Source organism: Pyxicephalus adspersus, chromosome 2 (genome assembly GCF_032062135.1).
Source record: "Pyxicephalus adspersus chromosome 2, UCB_Pads_2.0, whole genome shotgun sequence".
NCBI lineage: Eukaryota > Metazoa > Chordata > Amphibia > Anura > Pyxicephalidae > Pyxicephalus > Pyxicephalus adspersus.
The window spans coordinates 131027139-131047319 of NC_092859.1; the positions used below are offsets into that span (position 1 = coordinate 131027139).

The following is a 20181-nucleotide window of genomic DNA, read 5'->3' on the forward strand; positions in this document are numbered from 1 at the left end:
AACTAACCAAACAATCCATCCGGGAGTGGTTTGCCGAAGGTCAGCTTTTTGCTCAAACAGGGACTTGGTGTGCAAGAAGGAAAATGTCAAAAGCAGAGTGCACAAAGTCCAGATTCAGTTTTATTAGGGTACTTATAGTATAAAAAGCCAATGCATTTTAGGGGTCCAATTTTATTCATGGCTTTGTACCATTGAATAAAGTTTGTACTGGACTGATATAATTAGAGGGGTAATTAGTATGATGGCTTAAGGTAATGGTTTACATTTTGGACAGAATTAGACATTAAGGAATAGGTAAATCTTTGTCATTGCTGAGCCTTGCTTTTGGAGATTTGGGGTGAAAATGTTTGAAGCGGTGTATGAATCATTTTATGTTAAAATTTATTCTGGCTTTTTTTGTTTTAACAAAAAAACATTTAATATTGAAAGTTATTGAAATGATTGATGCAGGTAAACTTACTGGCTGGCAGGAGCACCTGTCAGTCACACTTCTTTTTTTCTTTCGAAGGGGCAGGAGCATGTCACCGCATATCAGCAGTGGCAGTTATGCCACCGCATATCAGCAGTGGCAGTTAGTTAGCCCTTTGATGAAGTTGGCTACAAATAAAAAAAGAAAGAAATAAACAATCTTTAGCAATGACCAATGACAGACTACAAAGCCAAATATTCAATTTTCTGCACAGATATGGGTACTTGCATGTATGAATTCTATTAGTAGCAATGCAATTTTTTAAAACTCAAGTTTTAGAAAATTTGATCCTTTAAGAATTCTGATATGGACAATAATTTATAAAACTTTATATTATGCTGAGAAATCCAAATACTAATGTTTGTGGTTACCCAAGCATCACACCTACACCTTGTGCAACACCTTTCCAGAAAGAAATAGAGGCTATCGTGGGCCTACAATGGTGCAGGAGACGTAACCCTATTCTTTTTAGGGACGGATTGTCAGGTGTCAACAAATATTTAGATAAAAAAGGGTATGTCGTCTTCTAGAACAAATACTTTGAATGCAATAAAGTCATTTTTGTGTTGAGCTATTGACTTAAAAGAGAAGAAAAAGACAACCGGCTACTAAGCAGATCTATACTGCCATCAAACACATTTCTGCAAGTAAAGATTTACTTTATAATATTACAGGGATTAGTCCATCCAAACTTAACTTTTTTTTTCTGGTCTTGGTTGTTACAGAGATCTCATCACCAGAATTTACAAATGCTAAAATGGATCTGGTAGGTAGTTCAACTCAACAGCATTTTATTTTGAAATATGAAGTATGAAGATTTGGTCTTGTTGAACTTCGGTTCTTGTATGCTTATTTACCTTTTCAAACTAATAACTGCAGCCTTAACCAGGTAAAACTCAAATGATCTTTATTTTAAAATAATATAAATTGTATAAACAAATGTATAAATAAAAGTAAAAAAAATACATCTCTGCACAAACACACATATACATATAAAACAAATATAAAAATGATCATTTATATACACGCAGGTCAAAAAATAAATACCTAATGTTTATTTTTTTTTTAAAAAAATAAAATGAACCAGCTGGCTCATCAATTAAGTTAAACTGCAGAATGCACTTTTATTAGTTAAAACTATTTATGTCAGGGAATGGACTATCAAAGCCACTGTCTTGCTGTTGAGAGGCAAAGTCCAGTAATAATTTTCGCGGAGGTAGTTGGCTGTCTCGACCTACATCGGAGCATGGCTCTGATTCAACAGCTGTAGGCGGATGGCTTGCAATTTTACTAGAATGCCATGTTCTGGGAGTCTGATCTCTTTTCTTTGCGATGTGAGCAGAGTGATTCTGACCTTCATATCTGCTGCCAAAGGCATCACGACTTTCCTCCACGTGAGAAAATAAACCTGCTGCTGAAAATTTCCCTGCAGCATCCTGATTGTAAGATTGCACTTTCATGCTGGTTGAAGAGCTTTGTGATGGAAAAAGACCTTTGCCACTGATTGATCTCCACTCATTGCTTCCATTATCTCGCACTGGAGTTTCTTGGACTTCAAACCTTCTCCTAGATGATTTAGTCTTAAGTTGATCCTTGCAGTCATAGGATTTTAAGCCATGTAAAAAAGAGGGCTCAATCAAACCATGAAAAGGCATCTGGTTGGACTCAGAACCAGTACAGTTCAAAGTATGGCTCACTTCTAGAGGCTTTGTACACATTGGTTCAGCAATGGTAGAGTTCTGTAGGGGCTGCTTTGATGTATCATCTGGTTTGCTGGCTGTGTCTGCAGTGGGGAACGCACCTCCATCAAGCTTCTCCTTCATATGTCTCCTAATCAGTTCATCAATTGTTCTTTGCTCTGTGATAGGCGCCTTCAGTCTGTCACCTACACAAACTGGAGCATCGTTCACAGTTTTGGCCATATCATCTTCAGTTTCATCTGTGTTTGGCACAGAGGCTTTAAAAAAAAAAAATAACAGGTTATACGATGTTTATGAATGTCTTTACTAAAAATCAAAATAAACATGCTTTCAATTTTTGAAAACAGAGATGTTTAGAAAGTATTATGTCATGTGCATAGTTAAAAAGTTCATTTGTGTATAGGAACATTAAAATAGAATAAATAGGAAATCCAAAGTCTCATCCACATAAGACAGTAATAAGGTCTTGTAAAATGTAGCAGAATAAAACTAGTAAATCATCTAAAAAATGACGAGTCTCCTGTTGATAGTTACTATTGACAGGACTGACGAAGTCAGCATCCCAAACATGATACAATGCCCCAGCTTCAATGACACCCTACAGCAGCATTTCTTGACTTTCTTAACAATGCTTTTTAAACTCCTGAAAGAACTTTTAGGTCTTCAGATAACCTCTGCTATAATTACTATATCCACAGCTCACAGGACATTAGTGTGACTGGGTCAGTGGGAAGAATGTTGCCCTTTAAGATGGTGTCACTTAAACTAGCTTAGAAGACATTGCTCCAGGAACCAATAGCAACCTCTGGTGAAACAATGCTCTATAGTACTGCCCTCTACTCTCCTCCCACGGCCACTTCATACAAGCATACAAGCAGGGGGTGGTGGCGCCAGCACAGTTGGTAATTAGACAATCCCAGAAGTAGTGTACAGAGGTGAAGTACTGGGCTAGGGAATCAATCCTGAAATAGGTACACGTTCAAAGGCACATTGCAAGTGGAAAAAGAACTTTTGGGAAGTTAAGTTCTTTTCTGGGTCTTTTTACCATAAAAAAGCCCTATCGCAAAGTAAGAAATGCAATTAAAAAAAAACCAATAGATTTATTACCTGTTAAAGCAGACTAAAATTACATTCAATGGAATGTAATGTTGAAATTCTAAACTACAATCACTACATTTTTTTTTAACTGACCCTGCATTAAAAAGTACATATTCTGTTGCCAACCTTCACTAATTCATGGCAACCAATAAGGGCAAAATTTTTAGTGAACTTGCAGGTGAGGCAATGGAAGAGAAAGGAATATTGCAAATATGAACTGGAGATTGCTGTTACACACTGCTCAGCATTCCTGAAATATCCCACTCATAATACAGAAGAAAAGAATTTGGCAGAGGTTATGCCAGACAGTCTAACATTAAATAAAGTAAAGCAGGGAGGTAACAAAAATGCTAATATGGCGCAGAGACTGAATCACCCCTGCTGTACTATACCAGTATATAATAGAACATTCAATATATTTAAGCTCTACCTAAACACAAATTTTAAGGAGGCAGATTTTTTTTTTTTTTTTGCGGCAGGAAAATTGATAAAAGAAAAAAAAAAAAAAGTCAGACTACATTCCCCAGCGTTCTTCTGAAAACCCATTATCATCATCATGCATTTATTTAGCAGAGTTCTATAGAGTACATACTGTCACGAGCTGTTCCTCAGAGGACTCCTATCCTAGTATAGCCTAACTGTTACTCTATGGCCAATTTATCTCCCCAGACCCCCCCCCCCCAAAGCTCTAAGGAGCTTGATCTGCTCCTTAAAAGGTCAAGCTTAAAGTTTATATGACCCTTTAAAAAATATGCATGGGATAAAAATACTAGTGAGGTGTAGAAACCTTGTGGTCTTTGTCTTAAAATACCTGCACCCCTGTGGATCAACTTTGATTATGTGTCTGGACCTTCGGCCAAGCCAATATTAAGCCCTGCTCCATCTTGAACTAACTGCCATACATAAAACATTTCACTGTAAATATGCTTTTAAATCCTGATCACTATGAAAAATATTGCTCCCAGATTTCACGGTATCATATATTATAGCACACACATGTGACTAAAAAATATAAGAAACTAGGTGACTTTTGAAAACTAGTTTGTTGTAGAGTATTATGTATTTCTTAACATGAAGAAGAAAAAGGCAACAGGTCTGGACTAATATAAGGCTAACTACACAAGGAATCTTTTAAGACAGAAATATGAGAGTTGGAAACGCTGATGGTTTTTCAGGAGTGCAACCTCCTTGGATGACATTATTACTCTTTCATCGATGGTTGCTAAATCATCAAGCTAAAACAAGCACGTGCCTGTGGAGGTATTAAGGCACATAATATGCTCATGCTTGTTTTAAGTCGGTGACTCACTAAGCAGTAAAGCAAGGATAAAAGCCTCCGAACATGCTCTTTTAAAAGCAAGTCAGCGGTGAAGGCATCCATGTTTCTTTAAAAAACACAAAACAGTTAGTTCCTACATGAAAACAAGTCGTATGACAAACCACTAATACGTTCTATACCAACCAGACACCAGATTACCGACAGGTAGATACTGCTGTTATACATACCTGCTCTTAGGTTTCGGCTCTGAGTTTTTTGAGAGATAGGAGTTTCCAGGACTTTGGCCATAGTTGCAAGCTTGCTTGCAGCATTGATGATTTTCTTTTCGGCACTAAAAAACAAAATAACACATAAATTATACTTTCTAAAAGGATTAGTATACTCGGGCAATTATGATGCATTTGTCATACTCTTTCATTAACTTTTATTGAGGAATAAAACCAAAGTAAATGATCTCAAGGTGACCTTTTGCCCCAGATCTAAGGTGGTGAATTTGTCATTAATAAACCTCCCACAGCCTGATCCCTTACTGTTGACTGTATAGCTGTGACATGGAAAACATGGAGGAACAAAAGAACTTAAAACCAGACTTTTTCACTCACTTTGTGAGATGTCACTGGCTACCACTGTACCAGGGAGGCATTACCAATGGAGACCAAATTAGGTTTGTGCTGGATAGTATACAGCACACATTCTGATAGTACAGTACACATTCTGTACTTCAAACAGCTTGTATGGCAATTCAAGTTGTGGTGATCACCTGTATTTTTTATGCTAAAAGAGGAAGTCTCAGATATTATGTGCCCTGGGGTCCTGGTCCTGTGATTTCTAGTTGCGTCCCCAACTAGTATCACCCATGTATTTAAGGGAATATTGCTCCAGTTGTTTTAGTTAAAAAAATTCCCAAGGGGCTGAAAGGATGCAGTTGGCATTGTATAACAGTGAAGAATAAAAGTGCCCAGCCTCATAACAGCAAGCTGTAAAGGCTGTGTATGTATACCCTTCATAGACAATAAGGGAATTCCATTAAAAAGTTGTAAAAGTGTAAAACCACCTGTATATATATGTGTGTACACATATACATACACAATGCCATCACTAGCAACTAATAAACTCCATACCATTTTTTTTTTGTTCAACCACTCACCCCTCGTTCTTTCCATCATCCTTTAATAACTGCTGCAAACAGGTTAGATAATATTTACGCATTTTTCGTGCAGTTTCTTGACGTTCTTTTAAAACTTCAGACTTTAACAGTTCAGCAGCTCTTCCTTTACTCTCATGAATATAACGAAGCATGTCACCTTTTAGAAAATAAAAATTATTTATTTTTTTCATTTTTATCCAATACTTTTACAACTAACCGCTTAACCCCCTAGCCCAGGGGTCAGCAACCTTTACTATCAAAAGAGCCATTTTGCCTCCTCTTCCACTAAAGAAAAATAGTCTGGAGCCGCCAAACATAACACAGTTTATAAACTTTTAAAAGTTTTAATATTTTTTTAATTTTACCTGTTACAACAAGTGTGCATGTGTAGGCCTACTTTGAAATAAATTAAACACTGAACTATGCCCCTAGAAGCCTCCAGCTTCTAACGTATCATCCTGTTACATTAGACGCTGGAGGCTTCTAACGTAACAGGGTAGATTTTTTTGATGGGCAGAGTTCTTTATGTTCTGACGATGCCTTAGCGATTACATTTTAAGGGGTGTTAGCCACAGGTGTCCCTCATTTGCAGCTTTAATTTTGTTCACCTGTACCCCCCAATCTTGAGTAATTGGGGTTCAGGTGCTAGAAGCCTCCAGCAATGTGTAACAGGGTAGACAGGTGTCCCTCATTTGCAGCTTTAATTTTGTTCACCTGTACCCCCCAATCTTGAGTAATTGGGGTTCAGGTGCTAGAAGCCTCCAGCAATGTGTAACAGGGTAGAATATTTTGATGGGCAGAGTTCTTTATTTTCTGACGATGCCTTAGCAATTCAATTGTAGGTGGTGTTAGCCATAAGTGTCCCCCACTTGCACCTCTATTTTGGTCACCTGTACCGCCTCCCCCCCGTTCCAGAGAAATTGGGGTTCAGATGCTAGATGCTTCTAGCAATGTGTAACAGGGTAGATTTTTTTGATAGGCAGAGTTTTTATAAATTTTTAGGAGGTGTTAGCCACAGGTGTCCCGTACTTGCACCTCAAATTTTTTCACCTGTACCCCCATTTCCAGATAAATTGGGGTTTAGGTGCTAGAAGCCTCCAACAATGTGTAACAGGGTAGGGGTTTTTTGATAGGTGGAGTTTTTAGGAGGTGTTAGCCACAGGTGTCCCCCACTTGCACCTCTAATTTTGTTCACCTGTACCCCCTTCCTGTTCCAGAGAAATTGGGGTTCAGGTGTCTCCAGCAATGTGTAACGGTAGATTTTTTTGATGGGCAGAGTTCTTTATGTTCTGATGATAGCCTAACAATTAAATTTTAGGGGGTGTTAGTCACAGGTGTCCCCCACTTGCACCTACATTTTTGGTTTTGTACATCTCCCCATTCCAGAGGAATTGGGGTTCAAAGGAGGGGGATGTCATTGTACACACCCATTTGTACACGCCCCGTGGTAGATTTATTTCACTGGTAGATTTTTTTCATTAGAACACCGGATTTAGAATCCCCCTCCTCCGCAGTGTCTTGGGAGGAAGGGGATCCCCCATCAGAGATCTCCCCGCGGCAGCCGAAGGGAGCCACAACAAGGAGGCTGAGGAGCCGCAACAAGGAGGCTGAGGAGCCGCAGGTTGCAGACCCCTGCCCTAGCCGTATGCCCAAGTGTGACTCAGAATGGATTTACCATGCAAAAAAAAGGTAATTCCATATTCGGGGTCACTTAAAAAACAAAAAAAAACATGTACCTTGTTTTGGATTCAATACAAAATACCTGTATTGAGACCAATACAAAGAAATCTTATATATATATATATATATATATATATATATATATCAAATACAAGCTACTGTAAGTTCTATTACATTTAGCTATTTTTTTTTTTGAGATTTTTGTAAATTGTAATTTAATATTTATTTGTAATTAAATATTAAACATATTTCGGCGAGTTATACCTAAGAATTATAGGCCTACAATGTAAAATAAATTTCCATGCAAAAAATGTAACGCTTTTTGCGTGGAAATACGGTCATAATTAAAACGCCGGGGGGGTGAACTACTAATTTAAAAACTTTAAAGTTTCTAAAGTAGATTCCTGGTAATTGATAGATCAGTAGAACAAACACATTACATTTATACATTTCTTTAAATAAAACTGTAAGATTACATTATTAAAGATTTGCTGACCTCTTTGAAAGAAAAGGGTACTGCAGATGTCAAAAGAGGTCATAATGAACAGAATACTTAGACTAGGTAAACATTTTGAATAAAAGAAACATTTTATAGTTTTTTATTTTAGGATACTAAAAAAAATTCAGGTGTTCTAAAACTGGTAATTGTTTGACCAATGCTAGAGAGTTCAACCTTATACTTTGGTAAAAGTAAGATGAAGAATGGGAACACCCCAAATATGGCAACAACAGAGTTGGGAGATATACAGATTTATAGACTAGGGTCCCAAAGCAATAAAAGCCAATGGGCAACTCTACTAAATACCTACAGAACATATTACTGGTTAGACAGAAGTTTCAATAGGAAAACTTTGCCTCTCATTCAAATCTGTTCTGGCATTAAATGAAATATATGTCTTTTGTTTCCTTCACAGAAATTATAACATGAAGTGAAAAAGAAGGTTGAATGATTTGATGTTTATATAGGGAAATTATTGCTAATACAATGGATATTATCACTATTATGGTAAATATTATTAAAATTTGAAGTTGAGGAGTCATAAATAAAATGCAACCCTGTGCCAATACTAAAACACAAAGTTCACAAATATACAAATACGTGAAGGGTTTTCAGCCAATCTTGTGATTCACACAAAATCTGTCTTACTTTTTATTTTGTCCACAGCTTTAATATACTGAGAACGCATCTCTTCTAAAGCCTTTCCCCTGCACATATCACAGCCTTTCTCAGAACCTTCTTCTGGTGGAAAACTAAAATGACAAGAGAATGTAAAACAAACAAAATGCTTTGTTTTAAAATATTAAAAAAAAAAAAAAAAAAAAAAAAAAAACATAAAAAAAACAAGAAATATAATGTTACCTTTCTTTGGGTTTAACAGATATTTCATCAAGCTTTTTCTTCAGCTCAAGATTTTCTCTCTTTAGCGTTTACAAGAGAATGTAAAACAAACAAAATGCTTTGTTTTATGTGCCTAAAAAAAAAAAAAAAAAAAAAAAAAACACATTAAAAAAACAAGAAATATAATGTTACCTTTCTTTGGGTTTAACAGATATTTCATCAAGCTTTTTCTTCAGCTCAAGATTTTCTCTCTTTAGCGTTTGGACAATTGTTTCATTTTCTGCAGAGATATATATTTAAAAAAGAAATGTAGGGCTTACTATAGTAAAGCAGTAGGTCATTGTCTGCAAAAAAACAAATTTGTACATTCTATTTCTAGTATGTGACCTAGTATGTCAAGGCAAAAATACATCAAATAATAAATATATTTCTCTGCACTACATGCAAATTGTATGCAGGCAGAAATGGCTACTTTATTTCCTCTCGTGTGTCACAAACACAGTGACTTTCCTAGATTATTAAAGCAATAGGAAAAGTATCAACCCTAGCTGTTGTCTATTGCTGAACTACATATTACTTCACATACCATTTTTTTCCCCCAATCAACATAGGTTGTGTTAGGATAAGAAGAGCATCCCATCTAACAGGTCTTATGTGGGACTAAAGACTTTAAAACATACCTTTACATTGTTCCCCTCTGAGCTTTTGCTCTTTCACTGCCTGTTGAAGGTGGCGGCATGCTTTATCCAGTTTATTCCGCAGATCCTGACACTCTTTCTTTGACTTCTCTAGTTGTTGCTGGCAATTCTCACAGCAGTCAAATTCAGAAATATCACGTTTCTTCTTCAGCTGAGGATCTACAGTTTGGAAAGAGGTAACCAAACATAATTCAACTGAAAAAGTAAAAGTATATTGGGTTTGTGTATTTTTAATAAGACCATGACAAAAATGTTAAATTTGTTCTTTTTAGGAAAATATGAAATGTTGCTTGTATAGTAATTTTAAATCATCTATCTCCAGCAGGTGGAGTGCTTGTCTCCTTTTCACACATGAATGCAGAACATTGCTGAGGAATCTTTTCGGCTATCTCCTAGTGCTTTGATAAAGAGAATATGAACTTTCCATTCTAAAAATTATTGCAGTACAAAACACTGCACTGCTTCTGTTGTATCCCACTATTAATCTACAGAATCAAATACAGTTGTCATCCTGTCCCAAAAGGCCATAGATAAATATATGTACTATATCTACAAGCTACTAAAACAGATTTATAGCCCTAAAGACCAAGATGACTTCAAAAAACATATTTTAGGGGTTATCTGCAATACACAATTGTATTTTATGAACAGAAAGGGAAAATTCCTTACTATAAAAGTCTTTAGAAAATGAGGTGCATTTTAATGACCAAATTAGACATTGCATAAAATGAAAAATAACAAAAAAGGAAAGTAAGGAAAGAGTGACTCAAGCTATTGTTTAAAGCTACAGATTTTTGTGGACAACATGGTCACTTTTTTTAAATTCTTCTACAGCTGGTCCACAAGTTAAAAAATTGCCTGGATTTTCCATTTTTAGAGAAGAATATTTTTTTTCATTTGGCCTAAACAAAATCAACTTTAAAAAAACTGCATACCATTTGCCAGCTTTTCTGTAAGAATCCTTTTAGGATTTTTTTGTACACCGTCTGGATTACAAAGTCTTTCCTTTCCTTTTGAAAAGACACTGGAACCATAAGAAGCTTCATTTTCATCATGTTTCTGAAAAGAAAATTTAAAAGAAAAACACATGAATAACCCATGTTGAAACTGAGGAGTTAGCATCCAAAACACAATTTGATAAGCTTTTTATTAAACCTAGTATTATGTAATCACACAAACATACCAGCTTAATTTCCTGTTTAGTATTTGAAATAACTTTGTAAACAATTCCTTTAACTGATCTCTGAAGATAAGATTTTAACTTCTGCTGAAATTGCGCATCTAGGCTGCTACTTGTATGTGACAAGCGATTTTCCCGATGACATTTTTCGATTATTTCATCATGGATTTCTGACATAAAGTTCTCTATTTCAGATAGGATTGAATTATTGTGATCATGCAGTCGCTTGGATTCTTCAGATGTCCGCTGTTTGAGACTCTTATTAAATTGTTCACTCATTTCTGCCTCTTTCTGAGCGAGGAGTTCACTTTTCTGCTTTTCAAAATCAGCCTTTGCTGTGGAAAGCACATCACCGATTTTGGTCCTATGATCATCCAAGAAGGTACGGAAATCTTTTTCATTTTGTGCCTGAATGGCTTGGATCTCCTCTTGTTTCTCTTTATTCCATTGAGCACGTGCCTTTCCAAGTTCAACTTTCATCTGAGCTTCAAACTCTTCAGTCTTTAGGTCAAGTTCTCGCTGTAATGATGCAATTTTCTCCTCGCATTCTTTGTGTTTAAAGCTGTGTTCAGACTTAAGCTTCCATTTCTCTTCTGCTGCAGCAACTGCATCTGATATCTAGGTTGAAAAGTTATAGTTACAAATAAAGAAATTAATGAGATATTCCATAACAAACAAGTCAGTCACAACACCATAAGCAACCGTTTCAGGCCATGCAGACCATGGTCTGATGCATCAAGTCTTCCCATTGATTGGAAACATGAGCTGGTTAGCCAAAGAGGCTCAAGGGTAACACATGTTTTCTTTTATAGACAGAAATCTTTATGTGACGGAAATCTAAATCCCCACTACCTATAGTTTGTTGACCCCAAGGAGGCCTATGGCTTTTGGAAGGAAGAAGCTTCCACTTTTTCTTTTAAAATAAGTTTGCCATTGCAGAAATAAGTAGATGGCCATTGCTGACCTCACCGGCTGTCCCCAACCTGAAAGAATCATGCTGCCATTAAAACTGGAATTTTTAAAAGCTCACAGTTTCAGATCAATAGCTTAAAATTATTGGATCAGCTTTATGGTCATTTTTTTTGTAGAGGTCAGTAATAATGACCATTGTTCTTCTTTCTAAAGGATTAGTTTAGCTGCATCCCATTTATCAAACTATTTCTACCCACCCGTACAGTTCATCCCTTTCAAACCTGCGCTTGTTCCTATAAAGATGACAGAGCCGAGAGGTGACCAGTGACTGACCATGTACTTAGCATGTCATGAAATGTACAATACCTGCTTTTCAACATTGAGATTATTCAGTTTCTCCCATTTTCCCTTTTCAAGCTGCAAGTTTGCTTTGTATTCTGTCAAGCTGGTAAGTTCTTGAAGCCACCTTGCCCGACCTTTTGTTAAGGCTAATTCCACCTAATATAAAAAAAGAAAAAAAAAACCTTAAAAAAGGTGTAATAAAGACACATCGCATTATCCTGGTAGATAGTAAAATACTACATATTTACTACCTGATGACCAATACAAAAGATTCATTTTTTTTCTTTCACAAATATGTTATTTTGCATCATTATATGGGGATTAAAGAGGCAGCTACGACCTGGTTTTAACGACGACTCTTTCAAAGACTGTAATTCATAGGGTACACAGACATTGTAGGATGGGCCAACTAGTTTTAGACTTCACGAAAAAAAAAAAAACTTTGTACTTAAGATTGTATGCAATTTCTATTTTACTAGTTCGGAAGATATGACAAATTGTGTAAATCATGTCTAGTTCTGTTATCTGGAGGACAGGAAGATTCAAGTGGGCTCCAGGGTAAAACTTTATCCCTACCCCACCATTAGGCAGATTTGAATGTCTGAGTAAACATAACTCACTGAAAAATACTTATATTTTACTTTCAATTTAATGTAACAAGTCATTCTACTGCAATTTACCAATACACATTTTAGAAGGAAGTATTTAACAGTTAAGTACCTGATTGGAAATATCCTCTCGATGCTTTATTTCTACCTCCATGCAAGCCTTTTGCACTGCCTTCTCTTTCTCTAACATAGCATTTTGGAGTTTTATTTTCAGATCTTCCAACTGTTCAGATTGTAATGTAGTTTGACCAATTAATGATTGCTCAGTCTGTACAGCATGGTCTTCTAAACTATGCTTTATTGTCTCTCTGGCATGTTTTAAAGCCATATCTAGCTTATGTTTCCACTGATTTTCAATATCTTGAATCTGCATAGCCGTTTCCTTTAAAAACAAAAAGAACAGAACATAAACAAAAACTGAAAAATATATAAAAATGTTTTGCATGCTACCAAGCAGAAAAGCAGCAATAATTTTAAATAATATAGACTGATATTTCCGAATGGTCAATAGAAAGCTACCAAGGGGTAGAAGCAGTGTTCTCCCTTTTAGCTGGGCGAACAATCCAGCATTTTTCAATAACCAACCGGCTGTTTTTGGGTGGTTACTGATGAGTTGGGTCACAATACAGGGGCTGCCACCAACCTACATTTTCTTCCCCCCCCAGCTTATAAAAAAACGTCCGAGTTGGACACTGTAAAAGTATGGGAAATTATAGGATCTAACCACTAGAGTAACCCAAAACGGATATTAAACCAATATCAGTTTTGGGTGATCCGACCCTTTAAAAGAATTTCAGTTTTGGCCTGACACCAATGAGTTTCATATTCTCCTATTCTATATTTCCAGATTACACTCAGATTAATAATTTTACCACCAACGCCTTAGCACTAAGACCACAGGTGTTTAATGAGGTAAAATTACATTCTACAGGGGTTAATTTTGTGTTTGGCCTTAAATCATGGGTTAATATGAACATTGGAGTCAAGGATTGAAAGGGTCTAAAGCTTAAAAGACAGGCAAACAAAAAATATAGGGTCAAATTAAAAGTTTAATGTTTAGGGTAACAATTATTTTATATGTACATTTAAGCAGTTCAGCTCTCACACTGGTATAGGCCTGAAATATTTAAATTTTTACCCTTTGAATTTAACAATACCTTTGTCACTACTTAAAGAAAAGTCATACATCTTTCTCTTCAGGACAAACATGGCTTTTCTTTTGGAGAGGTTGTTCTGCACCACATCCAAAAAAGCATTTTATTCTACAATTAGTCCAATTTATAATGACCCTTTAATAATGATTTTAGCAGAATACCTTGCAGTTATTTACAAAACAGGAAAGGGCAGATGTTTCCCTAATTATGGGTTTGTTATAATATTAGGTAAAATGATTTAAAAAAAATAAATCTCAATAGCGGAACAACAACTAAAAGGAGATGGGAATGAAGGAGTTATTTAGGGCTGATTAAGGTAAACTAAGTTTAGCTAGGGGGTTCAAATAGAAACATATATTTTTTTTGTATTTATATATATTTATATTTGTATGTGCATATCAGAAATCACCCTTTCATCTGCTGGCAAAGTAACAACGTTATTTTGTATCTCTCCATCACATATCCAAGCAGTTTTTAGTAACTCAGAAAGGGCTGTAATAGCTGTAGAACAGGGCATACCACCACATACACATTGAGTACTACAATTAAGTGATGTATTTAATTCCCCCAGTATACACAACTCTTTAAAGTGCAACTCCAAAGCAAAGCTCTGGGACCATCTCTTTAGTTGGTAGCTATGAAGCCACCAGATGACATTCACAGCACTGCACAAAGGGATACTGCTCACGGTCACCAACCTGACTAAATCTCATCTACTGGAACACAGATGGCAGTACTGAAGTTTCAGGTGCCAGATGGTAACCTGAATAATAAAAAGGCATGAACAACTTTTGCAGGCTTGACATCAATGACTGGATGCAGCTTATTGATTCTTACATCCATCCAATTTGAGCAAGTTCCGGGGCCATAAACATACAAATGTGTAGTCTCTGAAGGGGTCTATTTACAGCATTTTAATATTTCATTATTCAAGGTATCAACTGCACACACTTGCAGTTATAGTATATGTGGAAAGGACAAGTGTAATCATACACTTGCAGTTATAGTATATGTGGAAAGGACAAGTGTAATCATACTCCAGTTTAACGTTTCTCACAATTCTGTGGAATCAAAGTTCTGTGAAAACCCAAGGTTCCTCCAGAGGTTGTTAGGAGTTCCTTGAGCAATGAGCAGTTTGAGACTTTAAGGTCAGTTTAACAGATAGCAATGATCTTTTCGGCTCTCTGTAGGTGTTGACAGCCTTTTGCCTGGCCAGCAATGTAAGAGGCATTCTTCCTAGTAAGCACCAAACTAATGTGCTGTGAGTTGGGAATATAGTAATTATAGCAGGGATTCCCTAAAGACCTACAATTTATTTCAGGGGGTTCCCCCAATGTTAAAAAGGTTAGGATAAATGTTCTAATCTATATACATTTTATTTGGACCAAAAAGGAATATAAAGAAGCCTGCCTTTCATTTGCAGGCAGTCCCCAGGTTATATAGGAGATAGGGACTGTAGGTTTGTTCATAAGAAACAGATACATTATTTTATTAAATGCAATATGGACAGATGCTTGTCTCAACGTATTAGGCAGAATGGTGTCAGTTACTGTATAAAATCCTCACTGTGAGTTAATCACAAACAAAGCCTAGAGATTCATTAACTTCTGGAGCAAGCTGTGCTAACTGCAAAGTTTGTCTTGGTCATTAAAGAGTTTCAAGATGTTTCAGAACTGCTCAGCTCTTAAGAATTTTTTCAAGATTTCTTTTGCAAGTCATGCAAAATCCTCCATCCTGCACAGGGGAAAGCAGGAAAGCCCAGTTCGTATCTAGGAGCCATTCGTATGTTGGATGTCCTTAACTCAGGGACTACCTGTATTGGTATACAAGTTACAGAATGAAAACTCCTAGAGACTGGAGGAGGCTGCGCTGAATACGGCACCCTCCTAGATGTATGAGGTATCTATGTACTTCTAGGTGCCAATGTATGCAATAAATACCTGTTTTCTTCTCTGCTTTATGTAGTCACATTCAACAAAAAAATATTTAGGCTTAAAATCATAAAATGCTATCAATGAACCACACACCTGTTGTTGCTCCTTTATCCAATCTTCTTTAGCCAATACCAGCTGAATCTCAGTTTCTCTCTTTATTTCTTCCTCCCTTTCTTTCTGCCATTGTGCCTTTACAACAGCCAATTCAGACTGGTGTTTGTCATCTAGCTCAATTTTTAGAGACTGCAACAAATGTTCCTTTTCCTCCAGTAGTTTCTCTTTCCACTATAAAGAAATGTAAAATTAGCATGCTTTCATGTATTCGGTCTAATATATATATATATATATATATATATATATATATATATATATATATACATACATACATATACACACACACACACATATATATACACACACACATACATACATACATATACACATACATACATACATATACACACACACACACACACACACACACACACACGACAAGAACATAGATCAGAATACCTTTTCATCATTTAGCTGATATTCTTTCTTCAAACTCTCACGGATGGTGTCCTCCAGTGTATCCTTCTCTTTACACACTGCTATGTAACACTCCTGTACTGCAGTCATCTCATTAGATAATTCATTATTCTGTGATCTACAATACAGGGGAAAAAGACATTATATATAAATAATTTATATAAATAAATAAAAAAATATATAAAAAAAAAACTCCCATTTGGACTCTTGGAATTTAAGTGAGAAATCCTTACTGTAACTGGGATATTTTTGACTCGTATGTCTGACACAACTGGACTTTTTCTGCTTCAAACTTCTCACTTAACTCTATTCTTAAGTGAGTCTTCATATCTTCATGATGCTGTTCATATGTTCGCTCACACCTGGGACAACACACAGCGATTACTCATCATGAACTATCTTGGGGAATGTTACAAAGCAGCTGTGAACACTTTGAGGCATATTTAATATGGCTAGCAAAATAAACACTCTCCCCTTTCGCCGCACTTGAACCCAACGCATCAAATTCAACATTATTAATAAGTTACAAATAAAAAAAAAAAAAAAAGTAAGCTCAGAGGAGAAATAGTAAGGTGCAGGAAAAAGGATGGGACGAAGAAGTTAGACATCCTATGTATACTAGAAGGATTCAGGGCTCCCAGGGTGCTTGAAAAGACATTTAAAGGTGACTCAATAGGTTTACATTAGGGAAAGATAAAGTATTGCTAAAAGTCTTTAATAAAGATAAATTGAGCAGCAGAGTTCCATAGCTTTAAAACAAAACTAAACACACAAACAAAAATTGTTATATACTTAAACAGAATATACTAGTTGTTGTCTAGAATTCTTCCTGGAAAATAGCAGTGCTTTTTCCTTGTATACAGCTGTATATCTGCTGTGTGAGATCTAAGGCACTACCGCCTGGCTGGAAACTTAGAGAGGTCATTACTGCACTGATCACTGTCCTCCTTGCTGGAGGATAAGAAATGAGGTAACATCCTGTCTTCACCAATGACCACCTTCACACAGAACACTAGCATTATGTATATGTGGCTTGGGTTTACTTAGTGATTTCACTTTCCACTACAAAATCCTTCTTAAGTAAAGTTTACAGACCTGCTTACAAAAGTTTTCATAACCTAAAATGAAAGAATCTCCTGTGCTATGGCAGTTTGTAAAAAAACATAAAGGATCTGTGTTCTTCCAATAATTCGGAATTTCTATAGTGTTTATTTAAAAAATAAATAACCTTTTCAATTTTTTTATTTTTTTGGGGACTGCACCATGAAGATGTTCTACTAGTCCTACAAGGGTAACTGTAATGGAACATGAAATCTTTTTTGACAGAACAAACACACAGGCAATGAGATCAGTATCAAAATTGTATAAAGTTACACCTTTTGTTCATGCCAAAGACTTCAGTTTCTAGACTATTTAACAATTACAATGGTAACTGTATACACAAAATGTCAAAGTTTTACAAGTTTCCAAGTTTTGCGGATTGTGTGATGGTGCAGGTGTCAGGAAGATTATACATAAGTGTATGCACTGCAGATGTCACTGGATGGATGCCTGATTTATGCATTTGCTATGCTGAAGCAAAACAATTTGAAGGCAGTACCATGAAAGAGAAACATGACCGTTACTGTAAAGTGAATTTGTTCTGGGGAACCCAGAGAAAGATCTACCTATACTACTTCTGGCTTCCATATAAACTATAATAAAAGTGAATTTTTATATCTACATCCCACGGTGCCTGTTGAACTATTGTCTGTTATACGTAATTTGGGTTTGAAATTAGTCAAACATGCTTTTACCTATCTGGGAGTTCAGGTCACCAGGCTGGTTCCTGATATGTGCAAGTTGAAGTACACTCCTATTAATAATAAGATTTTGGCCGAATTACAGAGCTGGAAATCCCTACTTTTATCTCTGATGGGGTGGTGTCACTGGTGTCACTAAAATGATTAGCTTTGGGCGCCTAATATATCCCAAGCAAACACTACCCTTTTTGTTGAGACATTCTGATATTCAGAAATTAAATGCTGCCTTTACAGCCTTCCTGTGGCAAGGTAAGACCCCTCGGATTGCTAGATTCAAACTTGTTCAATCTAAACAAAGTCTTGGTATGAGTTTCCCAGACATACGCTAGTACAACTTAGCGTGTTTGCTTCGCTATGTAAAGGACTGGTGGCAGCATACATCTTTTTATGCGGTGGTTAAGCTGGAATCTTTACTGGTGAGACCTTGGTCATTGCTTGGTTTACTTATTGCCCCACATGCTAGCATACCACGCAATGTACGTACAAATTTGCTTCTGAGGGACACTTTGCTGGCATGGCGAGAGACTAAAAAGCTGTGTCGCTACTGGCAAAGCTTTACCGCTATGACACAATTACTTTGATACCTAGCTTCTGTCAGGGGTGGAAATATAACGCTTATAAACTATGGGCAAGGCGAGGTATTGAGAAACTGAGTGATTTGTTGGATGACACAAACTGCCTATTATCATTTATTATCCTTAGGGCTAAGTTTGCCCTCCCCTCCCAACACTTTCTCTATTATTTACAGGTCAAGTCTGTTTTTTTTCCCACGGCGGGGCCCTTTTTCCATACTGCCTATACTTCTTCCTTTAACTCGAATGCTGGGCCCGTCTACATCTCGACATTCAATATCATATCTATCCACTATTGTTGGAAGCCTCTACAGGAGTAGAATCAAGGTTATATTTTGTGGCCAAATGGGCTGATTTTTTACGATGCCCAATTCTGATACATTAGAACTATTAGAGGCTAGCTGGTCCATTGTCAGAAAATCTATTATTAGTGAGGTGTGGCGAGAACTGCAATTTAAAATTATCCATAGAGAGTATTATGCGTTTAATCTGCAGTTGCGTTCCACTGTGGTGGCTCAAAGGATAGTGGCTTGCCCTAAGTGTGCTTTTCCACTTGCTCCCTTAGAACATTTGTTATTGGATTGCCCGGCAATTAGTGCCTTTTGGAAATCATTTTTTCAATATATTACTCGGGTTACTGGACATCTCCATTCTTTGTCACCTCATTTAGCACTTTTTCACGAAGAACCCTCCCCAACTGATGCTTCTGGTTTATCTAAATTTGATCATCTTTGTTTGCTGGCAGCTAAAAAAGCTATATTAAAGCAATGGATGAAACCCCACCCTCCCACATTGACGCAATGTACTAATTATTTGCAAACCCTTATGTTGATTGACAAAACTGAAGCCACCAAACACTTAGGGACTCACTCACAAAAGTTCTTTGCAACGTAGATGCAATATTTACAGCATTCATTATCTCTATCCCAGCTGCATGATATTATGGAAACCTTTCGCCACACTATCTGGTATGACATGAGAGCTTTGGGAGCAATTAATTAGAGATCTGTTTGATAGAGGGGAGCATGGTTTCCTGAAGGGGATAAAATCTTATTTTCTTTTAGATTCGATTTCTGGGAAGGTGGAGAGAACAGTGCACCGACTGTTTAGGCAATACCTTCGTTTTTATGACTTGGTTTTGTCCTCTGGTTATGCGGTTATTTTTCTAATCTTTCTATGCATAATTGGTCACATTTATAAAAATTAAAAAATTAAGGGGCAAAGACAATATTACAGGATGTACTTTATATCTGCTGTAAATCACTTCTGTTCATTGTTTTTTGGATGCAGAATGCTTTTATGCTATTCACGCTAAAGTCTTTTTCTGGCCTAATACATCCTGTTTCTTCTCTTTTGTATTTTATACCTGATTGTACGGTATATCTTGTTCGCACTGTTTTTTTACTGTATTTGTTTTGTATTGTCTTGCATTCAATAAAAAATATATTTAAAAAAAAAAAATTAAAAAAAAGTGAATTTGTGCGGACAATAAAGCAGAACTATACCCCTACTTTAAAAAAAATATGCAACCAGGCAGGTGACGAGGTCCCTACTGCAATACAATACCCATACCTGCCTGTTCACAATTTTTTAGTACACTCACATGTCCCCTTTTCAACCCATGCACCACCATTCTTTTCTTTTCCTCTTATGGATTCTGATCTCCAGCCATTTTGATGGGCTGGGCTAGGATGATGTAACTTGCACCAATGAACTGATGAAGGCCATAGGGGGAC

The 20181-nt window shown here is 36.5% G+C and overlaps 1 protein-coding gene across 2 annotated transcripts in view; it reads right to left on the reverse strand.

The window, feature by feature from the left end:
• Positions 1 to 1359: 1359 nt before the first annotated feature.
• Positions 1360 to 20181, reverse strand: part of CEP152 (centrosomal protein 152) — a 32887-nt gene continuing 14065 nt past the window's right edge. Inside the window, exons 16-28 of one of the 2 annotated variants that reach the window (XM_072402403.1) lie at positions 16305 to 16433; positions 16054 to 16189; positions 15634 to 15825; positions 12565 to 12834; positions 11869 to 12000; positions 10594 to 11208; positions 10346 to 10469; positions 9393 to 9569; positions 8905 to 8992; positions 8521 to 8624; positions 5694 to 5850; positions 4774 to 4877; positions 1360 to 2426 (exon numbers count right to left, since the gene is read on the reverse strand). In XM_072402403.1, coding sequence (XP_072258504.1) covers positions 1597 to 2426; positions 4774 to 4877; positions 5694 to 5850; positions 8521 to 8624; positions 8905 to 8992; positions 9393 to 9569; positions 10346 to 10469; positions 10594 to 11208; positions 11869 to 12000; positions 12565 to 12834; positions 15634 to 15825; positions 16054 to 16189; positions 16305 to 16433 — 3058 coding nt within the window. In that variant the 3' untranslated portion in view covers positions 1360 to 1596. Of the gene's footprint in view, positions 2427 to 4773; positions 4878 to 5693; positions 5851 to 8520; positions 8625 to 8904; positions 8993 to 9392; positions 9606 to 10345; positions 10470 to 10593; positions 11209 to 11868; positions 12001 to 12564; positions 12835 to 15633; positions 15826 to 16053; positions 16190 to 16304; positions 16434 to 20181 lie in introns of both variants that reach the window. The other variant, XM_072402402.1, reaches the window with a different exon arrangement.